The sequence below is a fragment of the Dreissena polymorpha genome, chromosome 9 (genome assembly GCF_020536995.1).
Source record: "Dreissena polymorpha isolate Duluth1 chromosome 9, UMN_Dpol_1.0, whole genome shotgun sequence".
Lineage (NCBI taxonomy): Eukaryota > Metazoa > Mollusca > Bivalvia > Myida > Dreissenidae > Dreissena > Dreissena polymorpha.
In genome coordinates this window covers 100,835,463-100,863,204 of record NC_068363.1, presented here as the reverse complement: position 1 = coordinate 100,863,204, position 27,742 = coordinate 100,835,463, and the positions used below count along the sequence as shown (strand labels likewise).

General features: G+C 33.1%; 1 protein-coding gene and 1 long non-coding RNA gene across 6 annotated transcripts in view; one reads left to right on the top strand and one right to left on the bottom strand.

Annotated features, from left to right (window-relative positions):
• LOC127843969 (b(0,+)-type amino acid transporter 1-like) overlaps positions 1 to 13,378 on the top strand; it is a 74,816-nt gene extending 61,438 nt beyond the window's left edge. For all 4 annotated transcript variants that reach the window (XM_052373894.1, XM_052373893.1, XM_052373895.1 and 1 more), the window contains 6 exons: positions 195 to 318; positions 589 to 692; positions 6,234 to 6,330; positions 6,973 to 7,122; positions 7,387 to 7,555; positions 8,859 to 13,378. In XM_052373894.1, coding sequence (XP_052229854.1) covers positions 195 to 318; positions 589 to 692; positions 6,234 to 6,330; positions 6,973 to 7,122; positions 7,387 to 7,555; positions 8,859 to 8,926 — 712 coding nt within the window. In that variant the 3' untranslated portion in view covers positions 8,927 to 13,378. The remainder of the gene's footprint in view (positions 1 to 194; positions 319 to 588; positions 693 to 6,233; positions 6,331 to 6,972; positions 7,123 to 7,386; positions 7,556 to 8,858) is intronic.
• On the bottom strand, positions 67 to 27,742 carry LOC127843970 (uncharacterized). 2 transcript variants are annotated; one of them, XR_008032489.1, is made up of 2 exons: positions 27,467 to 27,742; positions 67 to 705 (listed from the first exon to the last, which is right to left on the bottom strand). It is a non-coding gene; the product is annotated as an uncharacterized LOC127843970 (long non-coding RNA). The 2 variants fall into 2 exon arrangements; XR_008032490.1 differs by lacking the exon at positions 27,467 to 27,742 and adding an exon at positions 17,058 to 17,246.

Genomic DNA, 27,742 nt, shown 5'->3' with positions numbered 1-27,742 from the left:
TCTACTTAAAACTTTACAAGTTGGTAGATTTTAACGATTGAATTTTCAGTGCAAAATAACCATGACTCTTGCATTCCTTTTTATTTCCATTTGTTAATTTTTGTAATTATATATTAAAAAATAAATAAGTTTGCATGATGACTATCCACTGGACACTAATATTTTATGCTGCGGCGTCTGTGTTCTATTCACAGTAACCTGCCCCTGGCAATCATTGTTGGTATCCCGTTTGTGACCATCTGCTACATCCTGATGAACATCTCCTACTTCACTGTGCTTTCCAAGTACGACCTACTGATGTCCACTGCTGTAGCCTCGGTAAGTTTTCTTCAGGTTTATCTATTAAAGGTTTTTATTTTGTTGTTTGAAGAAGTAACCAATAAACTGAACATAGTCACACTTTAGCCTCTCTCGGCCCAGGATTGTGGTTTCTCCTCCTTAATGCTCATTTCCTTCTTTTCAGTTTGTATAAAAAAATCTAACTTTGTTAGATTAGTTTAAAGGTGAAGAATTTTTGGTGAACTCATGCAAAAGGGTAAGGGAATTTAGGGTGGTCAGTAACCACGGTAACACTATGTCTATTTCCAGTCATGGGGCGATGTTGTACTAGGCGGTGCAACCTTCATCATCCCCATTGCCGTCGTGTTCTCTGCCTTTGGTGGCTGCAATGGAAACTGCTTCACTGGAGGACGGTATGTATGTTTTCTGCAACAAACATGGGACCAGTTGATCAGTTGAACAGAATTAACACCAAACAAAAATCAAACATAAAAGCACAAAATAATGCAAAACAACAACAACAGAAACACACAAAAAAGCAACACCAAAAAGCAAATTACCCACAAACGGAAAACAGCAACAAAGCTTTATGAAGCAAAAATCATCCATTCAAAATTGTAAAAGCATCTTGAATGCATACCTAACTTTAACCTTAGTTTTAGACAGTTTATTTCTTAACCCTTTCCCACTCAGAAACAAAGTAAAAATGGCTCTGTGCAAACAGCATAAAACCAGAACAGACTGCGAGTTACAGGTTTTATGCTGTTTGCTGCTCATCAGTATCTTATGGTTGAAAATGAAGCCTTTCAAACTTGAATCTGGTAAGAAAGGTCTTCAATTAATTTAACTTTCTAAGGGACTAGAAATGCGGTAAGTGGTAAAGGGTTGATTTCTGAGCCCAATGGTAGTCATGAGCTGTACTTTTTAGAAGCAACATTGTGAGCCTCTCATTAAAGGTGCCTTTTCACGCTTTGGTAAATTGACAAAATTGATTTTTTTTTTCAGATTCGCAAATTTTCATTGAAGTTATATTTGTGAGGAAACTGTAATACTGAACAATTACCATGCTCTAAAATATGTATTATGTGCATATTTTGACGATTTAAAAACCTGAAAATTATAAAGCGCTGCAACGCGAAACGATTGAATAATTTGGAGAATTCTGTTGTTGTCGTTGTATTTTTTGATACTACGAGGATTGCATACATTAAGTAAAAAATACCTTCCACAAGGTATGAGAGGGGGTGGTCTAATGGATAGAGCGGTAGACTTTTGCTCCATGGCTCCAGGGGTCAGTGGTTTGAGCCCCGTTGAGGGTTCCTTTTTTTTAAATTCTTTAATTGTATTCTTGTTTTTTACTGGAGATTTTTAGACTCAATGTTAACATTTATCAATATAAAGCATTTAATGACAAACTTCAATACATGCCAAAATCTGTGAAAAGGCCACTTTAAGAGCAAGTGTAATGACCATTTTAGCCACGTTCCTGGAAATCGCATGTGCATTAAGTGTAATCCCAAATAAGCCAGTACAGTCAACACAAGCTAAAAAGGGATGACACTTTCTTTTTTTACTGAATATTTTTGTTTACAGTGAGTTTCTTCTAAACAAATATCCACTCTAGATGGAAAGTGTTGTCTCTGATTTAAGTGATAATAAATTAGCCTTTGTTGATGGCATTAAGGCTGATCTGGTGTGACACTTTACCGGGTATGCACATGAATTTTGCAGAGTTTTCCAAGAATGTGTCTCCTATAATCATACACATTAATGCTACCAAGTATCATTGCCTGTAATTGTAATGAGACACAGAAGCTAGTGTTTGCGGTTAAATGTGGCACAAATCCCATGATAAGCTACTGATCATCTGTTTCTTTCTGTATTTGTTTTTTTCTCTATTTAATGTTTTTCTCATGAAAGAACATGATAAAAACCTCTAATTTGAATTTTTTGCCCAAGAAGTGGTTGCAAGTAAACGAGCCGAGTATCGGCATTTATCAAAGTGTTTTACTGAGACAGAAACAAATATTTTGCAGTAAAACATAGCACTTGATTATACATTGCATTCAATAATACTGAATAACTTGTAATCTCAACATAATAATATAAACATTATGTAAAACTTGGTTTTGCTAACTTGTATTGAAGAAAATAACTACATGTATGTTGGAATTTTGTTGTTGTTGATGATTTTCCAAAAATGCATCAAATATCATGTTCTCCGTAATACATAATATAATATAGTATACAGCACGGTTTATTTACATGTCATGCGTCAAACAGAAATACTCGTGTGGCAATCATATTATAGTGGATGAATGCTTCCTAAAAATGCATTAAATAACAAGCATTTAGAACAACTTGACATTCTGCCATGATTTGTGTATTGTCCTAGGTAGCAATGAAAAGGTCATATACCAGATGACAGACTTGTATGTTGGGAATGAAAGAACAAACACAATATTGTTGATTGAAAATGAGAATTTATTACAAAATGCCGTTAAGCAGATAAAAATAGAACAGATTATTTGCTGAATGACATACAAGCATCCAGAAAAAAAATCATCAATCAACGTATGACACATCAGCACTCTGAATTCCTTGGTATTAACCCATTTATGCCTAGTGGACTCTCCCATTCTTCTAAATTGGATCAATTTATTTCCAAAATTAGGGGTTTCTTGTACATTTAATTCTATATATTAGAATATTTCTTACAGAAATTCCTTTAAGAAAACAGCGCATCATGTGGCGTCTCATCTGGGTCTATGCTGTTTGCCAAGGCCTTTTTTCTAGACGCTAGGCATAAATGGGTTAATAAGACTGTAAGAATGGTTGAATAGTAACTGTTGTTTATCAAGGTTTGGAATGTTCCTTCCTTCTTGTAAAGGTTTTTTTTTTCATTTTGTTTATTGCATTCTAGGTATAATTCCATTGTGGAGTGGTTGCTTTACATGTTTCTAACATTGGCTCGTAGTTGTTAGAACCACTTGCTCACAAAGTAAGACCCCGTGCAGCTAATTTGCTTTTGTGTTATTTGTTATTTGTTGTAGTTTATGAATGATTTGCCAGGATTTTTTATTTGCCGCCATCTTTATTTTGAAATGTGTTTCCAAAACTGATACCATACAAGAATGAATATTATAAATAGCACTTGAATGCAAGAGGCAAATTTAGGCCAATTAATATAAATGGGGTACATTTTTAATTACAAAAAATTTATATGATTGTTTTTCACAACAAACAAAAAACTCATTAAAGTCTGTAGTTATTTTTTTTTATTAGAAGCTGCTGATTTACATTCAATTTTGGTAAATAGTTGAAAAATGGCATAATATATATAGGTATGAATGTCATAAAATTAGAGAGCTCCAAGTAAGAGGGTATTCAATTAAATACCATTTAAAATATTACAAATATCATCCAGAAAAAGTTGTAGAGGACACTGTTTGATCAAGAAAATTATAGAGCTAATATTTGACAACATTGAATCTTGCCAAAAGGTATTTTTGATTTGAAAAAACAACATCTAAAAGCAATTTAATTGAACATTACTAGTTATTTCATATAATAAATTCACTTTTATGTATTATACACACTTATTATCATAAGATCAAACTTCATTTAAGAGCCCATTTTTTACGTAAACTCACAAAATACCTGTTTACAAATCTCCTATACCCTTTTAACCGTTTCCCACTCAGAAGCAAAGTGAAAAAGCTGTATGCAACCAGCATAAAACCAGGACAGCCTGTGAGTAACTTGCAGTCTGTTCAGGTTTTATGCTGTTTGCTGCTCATCAGTATATAAGGGTCTGAAATGAGGCCTTAGAAACTTGAATCTAGTAAGAAATGTCTGTAACTAAATTTTGACTTTCTAAGGGACTACAAATGCATTAAAATGCGTATCTAAGTGGTAAAGCAGATCATCAAGGAATACAAAACTATTTCACAAAAAGTAAAGAGGGTTAAACTACTTTAAAGATCCCTTCAGTAAAACATTTTTTATGCCCTCGAAGGAGGGCATAGGAGGTTTTTGTGTGACGTCACAAGAGGGCCAGGGGTTTTCCGTTACTAAAAATAGATTGGCCGTCACACCTCTCGATCGCGGCCATTTACATAGTATCAGAGTAAAGGTCGTCGGAAGACTAAATACTGACAATTTCACAAAACAAAACTATAAATACCCGTATTCTTTCTTAAAGTAAGACTTTAATAAATGATATTTCAAACTCGTTACTTGTGATTATGAGCAATACAAATCTAGCATTCTATGATACCATAAATCTACACATTTAATTTATTTAACGCAAGTATTTTATATCTCTATTATGGTCAAACGTGATTGCTTGTTTTCATGATAATGTTTCGAACACTGCAGTTACGCACGATCTTCACACTTTAATATAGCGGAGTTTACATTTGCAGGTACCCGTTAAATACGTTAATTGTGTAGCAGTAAAGTACAAGATATAAAATTTAAAGTTATTAAACACGTAATTGTTATATTTAAACTGGCTTATATATATATATATATATACATTGTATTCTGTTAATCCATTTAGGACAAGTGTCTATTTTTTAAATATGTTCAAATATTTTATTAAAGCAACTGTTAAGTATTTGGCTTAAATGACTGCTCAATATGCCAAAGGTTGACATGGAGGTATCATAAATTGTGCTTAATGACCAGACACATGTGGTTTATGCAGAGACCCCATACAAGTATAGGTCCCTGGGTTTATGACACCCTGTTTTCTTAGTTATTGTCTGGACAGTATTCGATCATATCGAGAGAATCTGTTTGTGATGAACAAAGGGGCAATTAAACACTGGGTTAAAAAAGCTGAAACAAAGAGTGTCAAAATTGGTGTGAACAATTAAATAAAAACAATTACATTTATCAAGAGGATTTAGTTAATCTGTAACATGGTAAGTTTTTATAGACATTTAGGTTCAAATCAGTTTCTTTATGTTGATTACCGGTACATAAAATCAATCTATTTGTTGTATTTGTTTTCGCCCTTACTTGTATTCGTTTATTCAATTCAATTAATTCTGAAAGATTTTCAATTTCTGAGTATTTTGTTGTTCTTAAAAAGGGTCGCGAATATGTGTCAAGTAGTGATTGTTATGGAAAACTTATCACGATACGGTTCATCCAATGCAAACAATAGCAGAATGGCCGCAGTTTTGACAGCCAAAATTTGAGTATGCGCAAACGTGATGTCATTATCGGAATCCCAAACACCTCCTATATAGTGTCGGACCGTCCGTCTGTCTTTCCGTCACACTTTGAGTTTAGGTTACGACAAATCATGAAATGCTCATAACTTCTATGTCGCTTCAGATGGAACCTTCATATTTGGTCTGCATGTGTACATGGACAAGGCCTTTGCATACGCACACAAATTTTCACCTCTTTGACCTTGAACTTAGGGTCCGAGTTTAGGTTTCGAAACCTGCGTTTAGGTTTTGAAAAATGCTCATAACTTCTATGTCTCTTCTGATGTAACCTTCACATTTGGTATGCATGTGTACATGGACAAGGCCTTTCCATATACACACAAATTGTTGTCCCCTTGACCTTGAACTTAGGGTTCGCGTTTAGGTTTCAAAATCTGTGTTTAGGATTCGAAATATGCTCATAACTCCTATGTCTCTTCGGTTGTAACCTTCAAATTGGTATGCATGTGTATATGAACAAGGCCTTTCCATACGCACACAAATTTTGACCCCTTTGACATTGACCTTGTATTTTTCGGGGGCATATGTCATCCTATGGAGACAGCTCTTGTTATCTGGAGTTCTGATAATATTATAAATTAGGGAATCAGATGTAAGAACACAGAGCTGACAATCTAGCACATCAAACATGAATGCAATAGTTTGGGTATTAATTCTTTGAAACAATATTCAATTAAATGTTAATTGTGCCATTGTGTTTGTTTTCAGAGTTATGTATGTAGCAGCTCGCGAGGGTCACTTGCCGGAAGTTTTCTCCTATGTCCATGTAAAGCAACTCACACCTCTACCCTCCCTGATGGTCTCTGTAAGTAGCTCTGTGACATAGGCATTCTATAAGATCTTTTAACTTTCCTCGAAACAGATAAAACATTGATGAACAAAAAACAAGAACACAAGTTAAGAAGTAGTTCTAGAAAATGTACATAAGGATAGTTCAATTCAATTGCAAATAATTTTCTGCTGTTCAACAGATTAAACTCAAGGCATTTACACTGTTGGATAATCCCCATTTGTCTGAACAGATTTGTTAATACTACACTCAGACAATATTTGTGTTCTGTAAAATAAAAAGTAAAGGTATTGATATACATGTACATGTAAACCGGTTGGTTATACATTTAATTTAAGTAAACAATATTTAATTGAAGGTCAATATATTGATTGTTTATTTATTAAATTCTTATACAATTCATTGTTCCTTTTCATGTGTTGGTTTAAGATTGCCAGAATAAAATGTTAACATTGAACTTGTATATGCTGGCTTTAAGTTCAGTTATATCTATTTGTTGTGCTTGTCTACAAATCTAAGGATCACTTAAAAAAAAACTTTGCACCCATTTAAGTGTGAGTTGGTGACCTAAATGGCCATGAAATAACTAAAATACTAATGAAAACAGTGCATTACATCTAACAAACAAAATTTATCAAGTTTTCCTGTTATTTTAAGGTCTTAGTAGCTAGCTGCCTGGTACTATTTGGGGAGATTTTCCAGCTGATCGACTTCTTCAGCTTCACCGCCTGGTTCTTCTACGGGCTCACTATGGCTTGCCTGCTCGTGCTGCGCTACACACAGAAGGAAAGACACCGTCCATACAAGGTAGGACATCTTCACCCTTGACAACTCAGATACCTATTTTGACAAATTTGTTGTGGCCGAAAAAAAGTTTTTTGCTATAATAAAACTGAAAGCTTAATTTCTAACCCTAAAATACTGATAACATCATAAAACCTGATCAGACTGAGCAGTTTATATCAACAATCTGAAGACCAAGTTTGAATCCGGGACAATCTTGTTCAGTGCTAATTCTGATTTTGATCCACTGTTCGCACATTGTTCACTGAATACTCTTGTATATTTCAGGTTCCGATCATAATGCCTATAATTGTTCTGCTGGTGTCTATCTACCTGGTGGTTGCGCCCATTGTCAACGACCCAAAGATTGAGTTCCTGTATGCTTTCCTGTTCTCCGTCAGTGGCATTGTCTTTTACGTACCATTTGTTGTGTACCAGAAGAGGGTCAAATACATGAGTAAGCAGGCGACTTTCAATTTTAAAGCTCTAAACTCATACTGTTAAAATTATATCTCCACCTTTTCATACATAAATAAACATGCAATTTTCCCCATTCAGGCTTGTAATTCCTGCTGCTAAAATTAGAACTACACATTTTTAACCCTTTCAGTGCTGGAACCGAATTTTGAAGGCCTTTGCAAACAGTTTGGATCCAGATGAGACACCACAGAACGTGGTGTCTCATCAGGATCCAAACTGTTTGCTATTCTGATAGTATTCTTTGAAAAAAAATCGAATAAAATGCTAATTTAAGAAATTCAGCAGACGACACTTTAGCAGACGACAAATTTCCCAGCATGCAAAGGGTTAAGCCAATCTCTCTGCAGGCAATATTTGTTTTAAACGTGTGTCTTAGAGTTTAAATTATGTATTAATAAAGATCTGAATTTTACTGAATGGAGCTGTTAATTTGTAGAGCGTTCTGAATTGATGTTGAGCTTTTTATTCCCTGCCAAAGGCGGAGTGATATTGTTTTGGGGTTGTCCGTCCGTCCTTCTTTCCGTCCGGCCGGCACTTTTGTGTCTGGAGCCATATCTTGGAAGTGCTTTGAATTATATGGATAACAGGATGATGCACGCCAAATGGCATTGTACATCATCTGTTTATTACGGAGTTATGGCCCATTGTATTTTGAACAAAATGCTTTTTAATATATGCTTTATCTCCATTAACACATGAGCCAGAGTCATGAAACTTGCCATAGTTGTTCTCAATCATTTGGGGGGTTTCACATTCAACACCCATAATCCTAGGGGCTAAGGTCAACGTCACACATTGAGGTCAAATGTCACAAATTTGATGAATTAGTCATTATTTAGTCATTCCTTAACTATGCATCAAGGTTTTCTGTAATATGTACGCTTAACCACTTAACTGACCAGCATTTTTTCCAGAATTATGTATACATCTTTGTACTTAGAAATTACAGGTTAAAGATTTTGTGCTCCAACAAGGGAGAGCATATAGTCGCTGACTTGTCTGTCCTTCCTTCTCTCATAATTTTATCTGGAAGAGGATATTGTTTAGGAGTAGTCCATCCGTCCTTTAATCTGGATGAGATTTGGCATTGTCCATCCGTCCAGAAAACTTTTGTGTCCAGAAGCATATTGGCGGCAGATATCAATTCAACGAATTTGCTTGTTATTCCATGTTTATAGAACAATTGCTTATCCCCTAATGAAAGAATTCAGTAGTTTTGCTTCTTTGTTACTGAAATAGTATGCTTAGTGTTAAGGCATCTAAATATTTGTCTATTTCAGCAAATATAACCTGGTTTCTACAGATTGTATTGATGGTGGCGCCAAGTAAATATGTACCAGTGGAATGAGGCTTCTAGACATGCAATGTAGGCTCTAAGACTTCTATTACACTTCAGTGATCAGCATTTCACATCTGGATGCAGGGTGTTTCTTTCTAACACATTAGCTATTTGCATTTGATAACAGGATGCTTGGTGTTTTCGTGAAGGCTAATGGCATTTTACATCCTGGTGTTTACCATTTTTGCATTTCACATTAGCAATCAGCATTTGACATCAGGATGTTTGGCAATGTTCCATAAAACATAATTATCTGCATCAGGATTTCTGGTTTCTTTGCATTATGTTTTGGTAGTCAAAAAAATGAATTTGCAGGTTTTGGATTTTTTTTGCCTTATACATGATCAGTCTGTATGCCTTTGAAATCTGTATTTTTGGAGCATTTTTATTACAAAACATTTAAATGCATTTGACATTCAGATGTTTGTAGCACATACATAGTTCTTATCATCGGCCCATTATATGGATCTCTGACATCATACGTAAATTGCACGATGGCCCATAAACAGGGCTGAAAGTCTCTCTACCCTAAATGTGGTGTCATTCAACACAAAGCATGCAGCGTTTTCATTGGTTGTGTTAACAGTTATTTATTATTGTTGGAGTGGGAGGTCTGGTTACTTGTTCTTTTATGATTGGCTAAATGCATTTTGTTTGTGGCATAGTTGTCATATATTTATTTCCCTATTTTTATTTTGTTTTGATTGCAAAAAGTAAAAGAAATAATCTACCTTAAGAAAAGACATTGGAAATATTTAATGCCATATGAACTTGTTAAAGTGAATATAGATTCAGCTCTTTGTGTACGGTAGTTATTTTGATAATAATGAACTAAAGATTGTATGACTTAATAAATTTATTGTCATTAATCATATTTTCATTCTATAAGGATAATTTTGACAACCTTTAACAAGGAAGCTAGATTTTTTTAATTATGTTGTAGTTTTATTTATTTAGATTTTTTATGCAAAATAGAATTATTGATTTATAAATTGTAATAGATCTTCATGAATCTAATGATAGCAGTATAGACTTTTCCACTATGTGGATGTATACTTGTTGAAAACTGTTCGCAGTAAGTTGTGATCTTGTCTCAAGTGGTGCCAAACTATATCCATTGATGTTATGTTGTACTATAAGCCCAATCAGTATTATTTTAATTTTATTAGAAATGATGTATGATCCTACCACTTAGCTTTTTACCATGTCATCTTGTACAGCACACTTTTAAATTGTACTTTAAATTTGAAAATCTAGAGCAAAATAGAAAGGTGCTTCACCATGCTCCCTTGTTGGTCCCCCAATGCTGCCTTTCGTAGATTGTCTACACTAAAACTTTTTAAAGTGTAAAGATCTTTGGAAATTTAATGCACTTTTGCAAATGATGAATGGTCAACAAAAACTTTCAACATTAAAATCTTCGTTACACTACTAAAACAATAAAATACACATTCAGTGGATTAAGCAAATTTTATCGAAAATCTAACCGGTCACGCTGCCCATTTCCAGCATTACCATGCACCTTTTTTTGTAACTAGATCTTTCCCTGTTTTAATAATATTTTATTTAAGAGCCAAATGTGTCTATCATCGTGATAAGTCTTATTGGCTTAATGGACACTATCAATATCAGCTGAGGTAAATTGATAATAATTATTTCTTCCCATGTATTATTGCAAACTAGAAATAGAACACGTACAGTGGATTTTGTCATTTACTCTATGCGGTTGTGTACTTGAAACTTCAACTTCTTCAAAACCTACAAATAGTATTCAAATGAAATGCATTTTAATTAAAATAAATATTAAAATACATCTAACACATATAAGTGATTTTAATTGTGTGAATAAAATGTTTAAAACTAAAAAAAAACATGAAGGATCAAAATAATGATTATTTCATGAATCATTGTCATTTTTATAAATCTTATCTATTAAATCAAAGTTTTAACTATATATTTAGTCTTTCATTCGTTTGCATTTTCTTTAGCATTTAGTTGTTTTTATTGCAGTTCCCAATATTTATATTGATCCATCTTTTTCAAATGAGCTTAACTTTGCTTTGGACATCAAAATATAGTCAAAAAATTATTTTCATTTTTTGCTGGATGTCAGAATAATATTTTAGATGCGAGTTCCCAGCGTCATAGTGTGCTAACTTGCAGTGACAGCGATCCGAGATTATGTACTGGTAGCTCCTTCTTATGTTGGACCTTTATCTATTCTCACGCTGCCTTACTATTGATAAAAAGGGTCACTGCGACTGGTATTTGACACAATAGTAACACCTGGTGCGGTGACCTTTACACACAAGATTTTTACATTTGTAGCATGGATTATGGCATATTGGGAGTGGCCACATGTGCTTAACCCATTTATGCCTAGTGGACTCTCCCATCCTTCTAAATTGGATCAATTTATTTCCAAAATTAGGGATGTGTAGTATATTAATTTCTATATTAAGAATATTTCTACAAAAATTCCTTTAAGCAAACAGCACAGACCCCGATGAGACGCCGCATCATGCGGCGTCTCATCTGGGTCTATGCTGTTTGCCAAGCAAAGCTCCAGATAAGATATTTTTGATCGATAAAAGTGCGTAACCGGTTAAACAATTCATCAAGTTTAGTGTTTAGTGTATATTTGCCTTTTAATAAAAAGTAAGGCAGTAAAAATAACCATGACCTCAAAACGGCGGCCCATCATGTTCTAGGTTTGAAAAAGGACTGCGGCTTCTGCAGGAAGTTACTATACATTACGATATGCCAATAGAGATAAATCTTTTAATAAATGCTTCTAGAATTGTTAAAATAATTTTAAGCTATCTCATTATTGAAGAGGTTTATAATTGACTTACATAGACCACAGGCAGTGTGACTTTATTTTCAATTGCACAAGCATTGCCATAACTTAGTTTAATTGCGAAATGATGTTTGTGGTGTACTACATGAATACTATTTGCAAGAAAAACCCAATCAAGACAGGGATACAACACATGTAAGTTGAATATTAAAAAAAAAAAGAATGTTCATAACAGAATAAAAATTACTTCTGTTTGCATTTATATTAATATTTAAAGAAACATGCCATGTACACATGTACTATGTCAGTTTTCTATAGAAATTGAAAATACCCCTTAATGTTCCTTAACACCCTTAATGGCTAAAACAAAGGAGTAGAATACTCTTTTACAATAATATCAGGGGGTAAAATACCCTTTAGACTAAATCTTTATCTGGAGCTCTGTTGCCAAGGCCTTTTTTCTAGACGCTAGGCATAAATGGGTTAATTTTGATGCCTTGTTTGTGGACTTTATACAATGGAGGTATTTATTGTTTTTCTAACTTGTTGCTCCATACATTACATTAATCTGATGTTGTTTTTGTTGTAAAAAGGTTCAAATATAGGGTAAGAGGTGGTTTTGAAATGCTTGGTGAAAAACAAATATATATAAAATGTCAATAATTATCAGCTAACAAATGGTAGATGAAAGTCATGTTGGTTGTTGTAAAATAATAAATTCGTATGAAAATTGATCTTACTTGGGATAATGCAAATAAACAATCATAATTATGGTATTTGCTTTTTTGTACATATACCAACATGCTTATTGCATTTCATTAATCGATCATGAACGCATGTCATTTGTTACATATTATCAAATTGTCTTTCATATTGTATATGCACATAAAAATTCTTCAAAACTATTTATGGTGTGTAAAAATCATTATACATATGCATCAAGTCTTAGATAGATGTTTGAACATTCCTTTGAATACAAACATTCAGTGTATATTTCCTTGAATTCTTTTTTATTTATGGAGCACCTACATGTAAATAGTAACTTCTTAAGAGTGTCTGGGGTTGCTATACATGTATGTAATTGTTCAGAATATTCTTATTCTTTGATATCAGTATTATTTCGTGCATAAGTAGAAATACTTTTAGAACTTTTTGTTTGTGTATTGCAACAATTCATAAAAAATAACCTGTGTTACTGTGTGAAATTAAATATATTTCTTGCTTGTCCTCAAAATGTTCGGTGCTATTGCATTGTATAGAATGACTTCAAGAAAGTATATATATACATAATTATACATCCACTGTTCTTATTTTTTATGAATCAAGATGTCTTTTTTATGCTTTTTTTCAATGGTTCAAGCATGTTTGTTTTTATATTTTCTATTCTGTTAAAGAAATATTGATTAAACAGATATTATATTAACATATTTATTTCATCAGGAAATATATAGTTACCTGTAATTGTTACATTCAGATAAATGCTTTATTAAAACAATTACTTTATTAACACCCATTTCTTGCACTGTCTGTTTCCAGATTTTGAAAATATTAACTGCACTTTGAGCTTTAGGACTACTGTGCTTTTTATTTGTGTATATTTGCTTGTGTTACTTTGTTGATTGTTGAGACAATAAAAAATAAAGACTGTAAAAGAAAGTTAATTCTTGTAGAACTTAATGCATTTCAAGCACATTGAAATAAGGGTAACATATTAAACAAGCAATACTTCGAAAGCATTTGCTTAGGGCAGCAGTATGGAACCACTTTCTTTTAGATATTGTATGGAAACATTTGCTTGGAGACACGGGAGTTATGAACAGTTCAATCCTCTTCAAACATTTGCGTGGAGCAATGGTATTGACACGTTTGTTTGAGGCATCATTACTGAACCATTTGCTTGAGACAACATTAATGAACAATTTGGTTTGGGAAACATTACAGAACCATTTGCTTGAGGAAACATTTCTGAACCAATTGCTTCTGGAAACATAAACAGAACCATTTGCTTTGGACGATAGTATCGTACAATTTACTTCGTACAGCATTATTTAACCATTTGCTTGTGGAAAACTATTGGAACATCTTTCTAAAACAACAGCATTACAGCATTTTTAACAACATTAATAAAACGTGTGCTTGTAGCAACACCATTAAAGAACTGCAGAGGACAACAATATAGGAGCATTTACTTTTATCGAAATAATTGAAATTTTTGCTTAGGGCAATATGTTGAACAATTTGCTTGGGGAAATGGTATCGAATAAATGCTTGGCGTAACAAAACTAAACTATTTGCCCAGGTTTACAATATTGGACCATAAATTGGGACAATAGTATTTTAAGCATTTTTTTGTGGCAACAGAATAGAACCAATTAGATGTGGCAACATAATAGAGGCATTTGGTTAAAGAACAGTATTGAAACGTGTATGTTAGAACAGATTTAAACTATTTGATTGATACAACATTATAGAAGTATGAACCATTTGCTTGGTGCCTAAGAAAACAACCATTTGCATAAGGACAACAGTAAAGAACCATTTGCTCAGGGCAACAGAACATAACCATTTGTTTCGGGACAAGAGTAATACACCATTTGCTTAGGGACAACAATAATCAATCTTTTGCTTGGGAAGCAAACTACAATATTGCTTATGTACACCAGAATATAACCATTTGCTTAGAGACACCCGCAGTGCATTGTTTACTGGGTGCAACAATGCATAATATAACCATTTGTTTTGGGGCAACACTATTGAACCATTTGCTTAGGGACACCAGTAATACACCATTTACCTGGGGCAGCAGAATAGAACCATTTGCTTAGGTACAATAGAACAATATAAAGAAGTGAAACTCCAGCTGCTGGAGCAGTATTGAATTTTCATTAAAAACAATTAGTTGGTCCTTTATTTAAGGCAAGTGACCGATTGCCAAAACAGTACATAACAGCACAATACAGAACAATACAAACCAACATAAACACAAAATATGAATAAAGCTGGGGTCACCGCCTTGGAACGGTCAATGCAAAGCATTGGGGGTTTAAACCTGGTTATAGAGCGCTCAACCTCACACTTGGCCCAGCAAAATTCATAATACATTTAAGTGTAAATAAAATTTAACGTCATAGCATTGTAACTCAAATTAAACAATAATAAAAGGGAATTAAAACGCATTCAATTTAATTACTATTTAATTACTCAATTGCATTGAAGATACAAGAGTAACAGAATTACAACTTTTTGACGAACGATCAAATAAAACTATTAACAATTGTCAACTACATTCCTTCTTTATAGAAAAGATTTGAGAATATAGAATCATAGAGTTAATATCTCAGATAATCATCGCGCAAATACAGGAAGAAGCAGCAATAATGGGTGTAAAATTCCATATTACATAGCTTGGTTGTTTATGTGACTGCTAAACAAATTAAAAATAATTAAATCAAACAAGAAACGCCTATCAAAGAGAAAATATAAATAAAATGGAACGTTATAAACCCAATGACCTATGCATGTAGATTACAACTGGGAAAGTCGGTCGTATGACGTCACAAAAATCCATAATGACATAATGACGTGAACAAATTCCAAGGGCAGTACTAAATAAAAATATTAATGGGGCTGTGCTACTAATAAAACAAGTTTAGGTGATTTAATATTAAGAAGCAAATGAATAAAAATGGTAACTCCATTAAAGCGACATTATTGGAATCAAACAGTATATAGGTGTTTTGACAACTGGAGACAGAAATGATTTGATGTTCGATTTGAGTCCAAATGTAGTTTACGTGCAGATTTGTTCATACGACACAATGACACAATTTTATTCATCAGTGAAAAATGCCTATAATGTAGTATTCATGCAGATTTGTTCATACGACACAATGACACAATTTTATTCAACAGTGAAAAATGCCTATAATATCACTAATGATTCCAAATTTTAAGGGAAGAAAGATATAGTGAATCGAAAACCATCAAACACGTGTTTTTAAGTACATAAGCATCGTTTCCTTTTGATAAAAACAAGTTAATTAAATTGAAAAGTTTAATATGAACATTTGGTTTAACATATTTTAATTTGCGGACACGCTTCAAAACATCTCCGTAAAATGATGGATGGGAGATTCCATTATTTAAATGCCATTTTAAAGAAACATTATATTTTGAAATTAAATCACCATACTTAGAGTAAAATCTAGCAAATTTATTTCTTAGGTTATGATACAAAAAGCCTTGTTTTAGCAATTTTTTAGTTAATATAAGATTACGATCATTAAAATCTTTAATACACGAACATGCTCTGGCATAACGTACCAACTGCGAAATGTAAATACCATAGGAAGGTCCTTTAGGGATGTTGCCATCTAGAAACGGAAAATTCACAATTTCAAAGTTAAAATCGTCCCGTTTGTCGTATAAACTAGTTTTGATCAAATTATTATTAATAGTTAAATGTAAGTCTAAATACGCAGCGTCTGTATTGGATATACACGATCTATTTAAGACTAGTTCTTTTGGGTAGATTTTGTGAATATATTGTTCAAATAATGGATTATCTAAATTAAGTATGTCATCAATGTACCTACTAGTAAGGTTAAAACAATTAATCAAATCAACTTGCTTAGTCTTAGATAATTCTAACATAAATTCGCTTTCATAACAATATAAAAAAAGGTCAGCTATAAGTGGCGCACAATTAGTACCCATAGGAACGCCAATAATTTGTTTAAATATTTTACCATTAAATTCAACAAACAAGTTATCCAAAAGAAAAGTAAGTGCTGCACAAAAGTCAAGACCAGTCCAAATGATGTAATTATCTAATATCTGATTAGTAAAAAAAGCTGTTTTAGTGTTTAAAGCTAGATACAAACATTTCTCTCTAGCAAAAGTTTTTTCAATCAAAGAAACAAGTTTGGATTTTATTAAAGCGTGAGGAAGCGTTGTAATAATGTCAAAAAATCAAAACCATTTGCTTAGGAATAACATTTAAGCATGTGGCCATGGACAACAGTAATTAATCATTTGCTTAGGGATATGAGTAATAAACAATTGTTTAGAGACAATTGTGAATCGGAATTTTCTTTGAATCTTGCATCGGGCTAATTATTTATTTTATAAGACATAACAACTACAGGTATTACATCAGCCTTCATGGGTGAACTGACATGGGAGAAAGGACGGAATTCAAACAAAAAGTAAAAGTATATTATAAGAAAAGGGAGGTCAAAGATTGTCCTGTAGTCCACAAAACAGTACCGCTTAATGACCGATGACCGCTTAATTGCACCAGTTTATGACAAAACTGAAAAGAAAAATAAGTAGACATACCTCTGCATCTGAAAATTTTTCGTCATGCGTCATCTTCTTGCGCAATGCAGTTGGTTAACAAGGAATGATTATGACATATAATACAACTCAGTCAGATGCTGTTTTGAATGATGATATAGATTTGAACCGAGAATAATCCGTTGCAATCAATTTTTGTGTTGCTAATAACACTCAATATGTCCACAAACATGTTTTATCTGCAAAAAAAGTTCGTTTTTCATCGCAATTTTCCCAACCTAGAGCAATTGGAACACCTCGCATAATGATGTCATTTAATTACGTCATACAGACTGGTTCGTAAAACGGGTGTGTATAAAACGCGGCATTTAGCGCAGACTGCAAATTGCAGACTGCGTTATCGGGCCATAAAACGCAGCCAATATAGACATCGTTGCAGTCAATATAGATATCGTTGGAAAACGCAGGCAATATAGAAATAGAAGGAATACGCAGACAATATGCAATATCATATATAGTTTATGTGCAATATTTAACTAATTAAATACTTGTAATGTTTATTGCATTTAGTTGAATTTAGGAACCTAGAACATTCTAAAACGGAATATCAAACAATTTGAAATTGAATATTGATACCGGGAGGTTTATTTCGCAAAAATGTAAACGATATATAAATAAAAAAGAATATAAAGTTGTAAAAAATATGAATGTATATACACAATTTAGTGCGTGAAACTTATTCAAATTATATGAAATTCTACTTTAAATTAAGTGCGATGGTTATCCATATTTGTTTTAAATAATGAAATATAAAAGCATTATACGTGTTAAACTCATTTAAGAATATGCAGCTTTTAGCGCAGCCAATATATATAAAGAAGGAAAACAAATTAGGTCAATGTTTCGCGATGATGGGCATTATTTATTTTAAATAGTAAAGTATAAAGCATTTAAGCCGTTGAACTCATGAAATTGTATGTCGAATTTATTTATATGAATTTCGGAACCTAGATGTTCTGTATCAAGATGAAGACATAATAATGTGTTTTATGAGCACACGTGAGTAATTAAAATTGTATTAACATAATTATATAAATGTACGTATGTTTACTGTATGCATAGATTAAAAGCATTGTTGTTTTCAACGCAGCCCATATGGACATCGCTGCAAATTGCTGGCTGCCTTATCGGGCATAAAACGCAGCCAATATAGACATCGTTGCAGTCAATATAGATATCGTTGGAAAACGCAGCCAATATAGAAATGGAAGGAAAACGCAACCAATATAGAAATAGAAGGCAAAAACGTGTGAAATTTGAGAATGACTGTATCAATAATTCGAAGGTTTTAATTAACATTATGTGTATGAAAGTGTTTAAGGTCCATACAATTTTAAAACTTTGAACCTAATATATTTTAAAACGGAATATCAAACAAGTTGAATTTAACCTTGATACCGAGGGGTTTATTGCACACAAATGTACACGATCTGTAATAAAAGAATATGAACTTGTATTTAAATATATTTTATGAATGAAATACACATTTAATTGCTTTCAAATTATTTAAATAATTTGAATTTTACTTGAAATTAAATGCGTAAGTAGGAAGGCAGCTGACAGCGCAGCCAATATATATATATATGGAAAACGCAGCTTTTAGCACAGCCAATGTAGATATCGAAGGAAAACTGATTACAGTGATTAGGCAGGTTTCGCGAGGGTGGTCATTATTTATATTAAATGATGAAGTATAAAATCATTATACGTTTCGAACTCATTAAAGAATTGGATTGTACCTTGTTGTGTGTTATCATCCATAAATTAATCCTCATCCTAGGAAAAAATAAGCCAGCATATTTCTGACACGTAACTAAGTTTTATTTTGCCATGTTTACTTGTTAGAATTGAAGAACGATATGAGAAGCTTAAGAATAAACAAAAGGCCGTTTGAAAGGAGTGGTATACATGTTAAACCAGGGGTCTGTTACAGTGTCTGTCCGATATTATCCTTTATTTTGGGAAAGCGCGTTCGAAAAAGGTGCGAAATTTGTCAACTTAATATACACATGTAATGAATGTGACACCTGTTGACTAACTTCTCAATATTAACATTTGTAGACGTTCGAAAGACGCCGGTCTCCGGGGTTTCAACTTCACTAAATTTGTCTAAAGGCTTATGTAACTTATAATCGTAGATATGTCCGCGTAGTAATAAACATGAAGGCCTCACAAATTTAATAAATTAGTAATTCATTTGCACGTAATGTAAACGTCTGTGTTACTCAACAAATATAATCAAAATATAAACAATGCACATTTGTTTAAAATAATTTCTTTTCCAGAATTCTATCAGCAACAACAACAATAGTGGAACAATAAGAAGAGACTTCCTTTAAACAGAATATACAATACAAGCGGAAAGTGTCGTCCCAAATTAGCCTGTGCGGACTGCACAGCAACAACATTAAAAGTGAAACAAAAAATGGCAATCAACAAAATCACTCGCCAATATAATCACAATATAAACAATGCAATTTCTTAGTATTGTGCAGTCCGCACATGCTAATCAGAGTCGACACTCTCCGCCCAAACTGGTTTTCCGCAAGAAGAAACTTCTTTTAAACAGAATATACAATACAAGCGGAAAGTGTCGTCCCAGATTAGCCTGTGCGGATTGCACAGCAACAACAATGATAGCGAAACAACAAAAAAGCAATAACCAAAACACTAGCCAATATAATCACAATATAAGCAATGCATTTTCTCTGTACTGTGCAGTCCGAAAAGGCAAATCAGGGTCGACACTTTCCGCCCAACCTGGATTTCCGCTAAGAAGAGACTTCGTTTAAACAGAATATACAATACAAGCGGAAAGTGTCGTCCCAAATTGGCCTGTGCGGACTGCACAGCAACAAGAATAAAAGTGAAACAGCAAAATAGCAATCAACAAAAACACTAGCCTATATAATCACAATATAAACAATGGATTGTCTCTTCACTTACAGTATCCAATAAGAAACATCAACAATAATAAAACAACAAGATAAAAATCTATTAACACAATAGCTACAAACAAATGTATTCAAATCACGAACATATGCATGTTCGATGACTTTATGTGCGCTCCGCTCTGAGAAAAGGGGGTTTAATGCGAGTGCATAAGTGTCGTCCCAGATTAGCCTGCGCAGTCCACTTTCCGCCGAACCGGAATTTCCGCTAAGAAGAGACTTCCTTCACCACTCTGGATCAGCAAACGATTTATTTCATAAATCAATCTCTGGGTTAATAGTCGCCATCTTTCGAACTACTTTCAAAAGTACAACAACAACAATAACAGTAGAAGACAATTTTAATTGCGAAAAGTTTAAAAATTGAGTACATGTGTCACGGTTGTTGAGTGGAATAGTGTTATTTTCAACTGTGTACGAAGCATGTGAACTGGTAGTGGAATAACCGAATTGTTGGTGGAAATGGAATTTAGAAATTAGCTATCTAATAATTCATCATCGTGTAGAATAATCATCAGCATCATTTCTGTGGAACATTGCACTATTCAAAATACAAGTGTTTCATAGATATGGTGCTTTTGACATAGTTCACTAACCATCAAGACTGAAATGATTCATGCACACAGGTAAAGTAAATAATTGAATTTGTGCAGAATGTTTATTTTTTACAGATTATTATTTAATTTGACCAATTTATTTTAGATTTATTGCACTGAAACTCAAAGTCTAAAGCTTAGTAAGACACTTAAGCCAGTTTTCTGAGAAGAAACAATACTTGTTCAGAGTATAGCAGGCTCATGCGGCCTCTGGTTTATTTATTTGGCCTCAGCCTTTAACCTGGGTCGCTTTGATTTCTGGTGTTTAGCCCCCATATCAACAAGGCTCTCGACCCTATATGTAGTTATTCATATTGATTAAAGATTTTGAGAACCCTCACTCGGTGCCAGTGGGGATAAAACAGGGACCTTCTTATAGCTAGATGAATGCATCAAATATGCCAGCAACACTTTATAATCAATAACTTTATAATTGATGATTCTGTTCTTTTAACTACATTACTAATTTACCAAAACAATGTGAAACACATTTTTATGCCCCCAAAGGAGGGCATATAGTGATCGCACTGTCCGTCTGTCTATCCGTCACACTTTGCATTTAGGTTTCGAAAAAATGCTCATAACTTCTATGTCGCTTCAGATGTAACATTCATATTTGGTATGCATGTGTATATGGACAAGGCCTTCCCATACACACACAAATTTTGACCCCTTTGACCTTGAACTTAGGGTCGGCTTTTAGGTTTTGAAAAATGCTCATAACTTCTATTAAAGCGTTTATCGGGGGCGTATGTCATCCTACAGAGACAGCTCTTGTTTTTGCTACTGTCCTCTGCACAAACCATGATATATCTGCATATATGCATCCAACCAAATCAGTAAAACTATTTGTCACTTAATTACAGTAAACTTATTGCATGTTAACTTTTCACCAATATATATATACATGTATATATAATTATATATAACAGATCTTGAAAAAAACTCACATCAAACTTCAAATTGTTTTAGTAAATTATAGGCTTTAATTGGTATTGTGACATTGACACCACTCATGCATGCGACTATACAATTATACAACTATGGAGCACATTATTTATGAGAAATTCCAATACATCAACATATCGTCTCAGATTTAAGGCAGATAATCTAGTGCTTTTTTGCTGCCATTTTTACTATTACACATTTTTTCATTTTATGTTATGATGCATTGATCTTGTTTCTAAATTAACCAAGCAATCATGTTAAACTTTTGAAGAAAGATGTTGTCTGATAAATATAGAAAATATAATCACTACAAAGTGAACAAAATTCAGTTGAATACTGTGACCAACAAAGATTTGCCAAAGAGCAATTCAGATCATGATTTAAATTAAATACAAGTAATATGAAAGTCTGCCTATTGGATCCCAGTTAAGACTTATTTGTCAAATCTGCACATTAATTTTCCCTTAGCCATGTAGAATTGGGGACTAAATACCATCAAGTCATGTAAAAAGGAGCAGGGTATAGCACGCTGCTATTGATCTCTTGAGCTTTCACATGAATTTTACAGGTTATTTTCATACAACAAATGATATTATGTAGTGTAATGATAAAGCATTATGAGCACAAATTATATCTCTTACTAGTGGTGCAAAAATCATTTAAGTGTCACATTTCAAAAGAAAATTTATATAAAAAGGTATTACTAATTGTTAAAACGTTATAAAAGGTTATTTCAATTCACTAAAGCATTTAATTACAAGAACAAGTGCATTTTATGTCCATTACAATACATGTAACAGTATTGGCATTGTATTTATCTGCATTTGATGTGCATTTAATACACTTAAAAATGCAGACAAGACACACTTCTAACAGAAACAAATGTATTTTTTTCTGCATTTTTCCAGCATTAATACTCTTCAAGTGTATTTTTTATCATCCCAAATACACTTTACCAGGAAAAAAGTATGTTAAAATGCATTTTTAGTTTGTTTTAAGTATATTTTCAAATGCATTAAGACACTCTTTTCTTTTGCAAAAAATGTTGAACAAAAACTTGAAAATATTTAATATACTAAAGTGTAGTAATAATTAAAGTTTTGTATGAGCATCAAAAACAGTGTCAAATTCATACCAGTGCCTATTTAGTAGCAGTAGGCCTTATATGGTCTACTTGTGGTAGAAATAATGCATTTTGTATAATACAACATACATAAATTAAAAAATATAGCTGCCCATACAGTTCAATACAATGTTCAATTAACTACACTATGCAAAGTTGAAATATGACATCAAGCTTGGAATAATCTTTTCAATAATGAATAATATGCTGTTTTAATTTATAAGTGAAATAAACACTTGCATATAAAAACTGATTTTAAATCAAAACTAATTGTTTAATTTGATTTTTAGCTCCACTGGCTAAAGGTCCTGTGTCCATCGTGCATCCATGCATTAACTTTTCCTTTAAACATCTTCTCCTAAACTACTGGTCCAATTCTGATGAAATTTCTTAGGAATGTTCCTGGGGTGTACCTCTTTCAAATTTGTTCAAATTATGCCCCTGGGGTCAAATTTGACTCTGCCCTTGGGGTCACAAAATTGAAAATTTGCTTAAATAAGGCCTATTTTGTGAAAACTTTCAAAATCTCCCCTCCATAACCATTGGGCCTAGGGCTATCAAATTTGGTATGTAGAGACATCTAATAGTCCTCTACCAAATTTGTTCAAATTATACCCCTGGGGTCAAATTTGACCCTGCCCCGGGGGTCACAAAATTGAACATATGCTTATATAGGGTATATTTTGTGAAAACTTCAAAAATTTCTTGTCACTAACAATCCGGCCAAGGGCTATCAAATTTGGTATATAGTGACATCTAATAGTCCTCCACCAAATTTGTTCAAATTTAATCCCTAGGGTCAAATTTGACCCTGCCCCAGGGGTCACAAAATTAAACATATGCTTATATAATGCCTATTTTGTGATAACTTAAAAAAAATCTTGTCCATAACCATTAGGCCTAGGGCTACACAATTTGGTATGTAGTGACATTGTATAGTCCTCTACTTAGTTTGTTCAAATTATGCCCCAGGGTTCAAAATTGACCCTGCCCCGGGGGCCACAAAATCAATTATTTGCTTATATAGTGCCTATTTTGTGAAAATTTTAAAACTCTTCTTGTCCTTAACCATAAGGCATAGGGCTACCAAATTTGGTATGTAGTGACATGTTATAGTTCTCTACCAAGTTTGTTCAAATTATGCCCCTTGGGTCAAATTTGACCCTGCCCGGGGTCACAAAACTGAACATACGCTTATATGGGGCCTATTTTGTGAAAACTTTAAAAATCTTGTTGTCCATAACCATTGGGCCTAGGGCTACCAAATTTGGTATGTAGTGACATCTAATAAACCTCTACCAAATTTGTTCAAATAATGCCTGTTGGGTCAACTTTGACCCTGCCCCGGGGGGTCACAAAATTGAATAAATGCTTTTAAAGCGCCTATTTTGTGAAATCTTTAAAAATCTTCTTGTCGAAAACCATTTGGACTATGGCTACCAAATTTGGTATGCAGTAACATCTTTTAGTCCTCTACCAAGTTTGTTCAAATTATGCCCTTTGGGTCAAATTTGATCCTGACCCGCATGTCACAAAATTTAACATTATATACGCTTAAACGTGTGCTTGTAGCAACACCATTAAAGAACTGCAGAGGACAACAATATAGGAGCATTTACTTTTATCGAAATAATTGAAATTTTTGCTTAGGGCAATATGTTGAACAATTTGCTTGGGGAAATGGTATCGAATAAATGCTTGGCGTAACAAAACTAAACTATTTGCCCAGGTTTACAATATTGGACCATAAATTGGGACAATAGTATTTTAAGCATTTTTTTGTGGCAACAGAATAGAACCAATTAGATGTGGCAACAAAATAGAGGCATTTGGTTAAAGAACAGTATTGAAACGTGTATGTTAGAACAGATTTAAACTATTTGATTGATACAACATTATAGAAGTATGAACCATTTGCTTGGTGCCTAAGAAAACAACCATTTGCATAAGGACAACAGTAAAGAACCATTTGCTCAGGGCAACAGAACATAACCATTTGTTTCGGGACAAGAGTAATACACCATTTGCTTAGGGACAACAATAATCAATCTTTTGCTTGGGAAGCAAACTATACAATATTGCTTATGTACACCAGAATATAACCATTTGCTTAGAGACACCCGCAGTGCATTGTTTACTGGGTGCAACAATGCATAATATAACCATTTGTTTTGGGGCAACACTATTGAACCATTTGCTTAGGGACACCAGTAATACACCATTTACCTGGGGCAGCAGAATAGAACCATTTGCTTAGGTACAATAGAACAATATAAAGAAGTGAAACTCCAGCTGCTGGAGCAGTATTGAATTTTCATTAAAAACAATTAGTTGGTCCTTTATTTAAGGCAAGTGACCGATTGCCAAAACAGTACATAACAGCACAATACAGAACAATACAAACCAACATAAACACAAAATATGAATAAAGCTGGGGTCACCGCCTTGGAACGGTCAATGCAAAGCATTGGGGGTTTAAACCTGGTTATAGAGCGCTCAACCTCACACTTGGCCCAGCAATATTCATAATACATTTAAGTGTAAATAAAATTTAACGTCATAGCATTGTAACTCAAATTAAACAATAATAAAAGGGAATTAAAACGCATTCAATTTAATTACTATTTAATTACTCAATTGCATTGAAGATACAAGAGTAACAGAATTACAACTTTTTGACGAACGATCAAATAAAACTATTAACAATTGTCAACTACATTCCTTCTTTATAGAAAAGATTTGAGAATATAGGATCATAGAGTTAATATCTCAGATAATCATCGCGCAAATACAGGAAGAAGCAGCAATAATGGGTGTAAAATTCCATATTACATAGCTTGGTTGTTTATGTGACTGCTAAACAAATTAAAAATAATTAAATCAAACAAGAAACGCCTATCAAAGAGAAAATATAAATAAAATGGAACGTTATAAACCCAATGACCTATGCATGTAGATTACAACTGGGAAAGTCGGTCGTATGACGTCACAAAAATCCATAATGACATAATGACGTGAACAAATTCCATGGGCAGTACTAAATAAAAATATTAATGGGGCTGTGCTACTAATAAAACAAGTTTAGGTGATTTAATATTTAGAAGCAAATGAATAAAAATGGTAACTCCATTAAAGCGACATTATTGGAATCAAACAGTATATAGGTGTTTTGACAACTGGAGACAGAAATGATTTGATGTACGATTTGAGTCCAAATGTAGTTTACGTGCAGATTTGTTCATACGACACAATGACACAATTTTATTCATCAGTGAAAAATGCCTATAATGTAGTATTCATGCAGATTTGTTCATACGACACAATGACACAATTTTATTCAACAGTGAAAAATGCCTATAATATCACTAATGATTCCAAATTTTAAGGGAAGAAAGATATAGTGAATCGAAAACCATCAAACACGTGTTTTTAAGTACATAAGCATCGTTTCCTTTTGATAAAAACAAGTTAATTAAATTGAAAAGTTTAATATGAACATTTGGTTTAACATATTTTAATTTGCGGACACGCTTCAAAACATCTCCGTAAAATGATGGATGGGAGATTCCATTATTTAAATGCCATTTTAAAGAAACATTATATTTTGAAATTAAATCACCATACTTAGAGTAAAATCTAGCAAATTTATTTCTTAGGTTATGATACAAAAAGCCTTGTTTTAGCAATTTTTTAGTTAATATAAGATTACGATCATTAAAATCTTTAATACACGAACATGCTCTGGCATAACGTACCAACTGCGAAATGTAAATACCATAGGAAGGTCCTTTAGGGATGTTGCCATCTAGAAACGGAAAATTCACAATTTCAAAGTTAAAATCGTCCCGTTTGTCGTATAAACTAGTTTTGATCAAATTATTATTAATAGTTAAATGTAAGTCTAAATACGCAGCGTCTGTATTGGATATACACGATCTATTTAAGACTAGTTCTTTTGGGTAGATTTTGTGAATATATTGTTCAAATAATGGATTATCTAAATTAAGTATGTCATCAATGTACCTACTAGTAAGGTTAAAACAATTAATCAAATCAACTTGCTTAGTCTTAGATAATTCTAACATAAATTCGCTTTCATAACAATATAAAAAAAGGTCAGCTATAAGTGGCGCACAATTAGTACCCATAGGAACGCCAATAATTTGTTTAAATATTTTACCATTAAATTCAACAAACAAGTTATCCAAAAGAAAAGTAAGTGCTGCACAAAAGTCAAGACCAGTCCAAATGATGTAATTATCTAATATCTGATTAGTAAAAAAAGCTGTTTTAGTGTTTAAAGCTAGATACAAACATTTCTCTCTAGCAAAAGTTTTTTCAATCAAAGAAACAAGTTTGGATTTTATTAAAGCGTGAGGAAGCGTTGTATATAATGTCAAAAAATCAAAACCATTTGCTTAGGAATAACATTTAAGCATGTGGCCATGGACAACAGTAATTAATCATTTGCTTAGGGATATGAGTAATAAACAATTGTTTAGAGACAATTGTGAATCGGAATTTTCTTTGAATCTTGCATCGGGCTAATTATTTATTTTATAAGACATAACAACTACAGGTATTACATCAGCCTTCATGGGTGAACTGACATGGGAGAAAGGACGGAATTCAAACAAAAAGTAAAAGTATATTATAAGAAAAGGGAGGTCAAAGATTGTCCTGTAGTCCACAAAACAGTACCGCTTAATGACCGATGACCGCTTAATTGCACCAGTTTATGACAAAACTGAAAAGAAAAATAAGTAGACATACCTCTGCATCTGAAAATTTTTCGTCATGCGTCATCTTCTTGCGCAATGCAGTTGGTTAACAAGGAATGATTATGACATATAATACAACTCAGTCAGATGCTGTTTTGAATGATGATATAGATTTGAACCGAGAATAATCCGTTGCAATCAATTTTTGTGTTGCTAATAACACTCAATATGTCCACAAACATGTTTTTATCTGCAAAAAAAGTTCGTTTTTCATCGCAATTTTCCCAACCTAGAGCAATTGGAACACCTCGCATAATGATGTCATTTA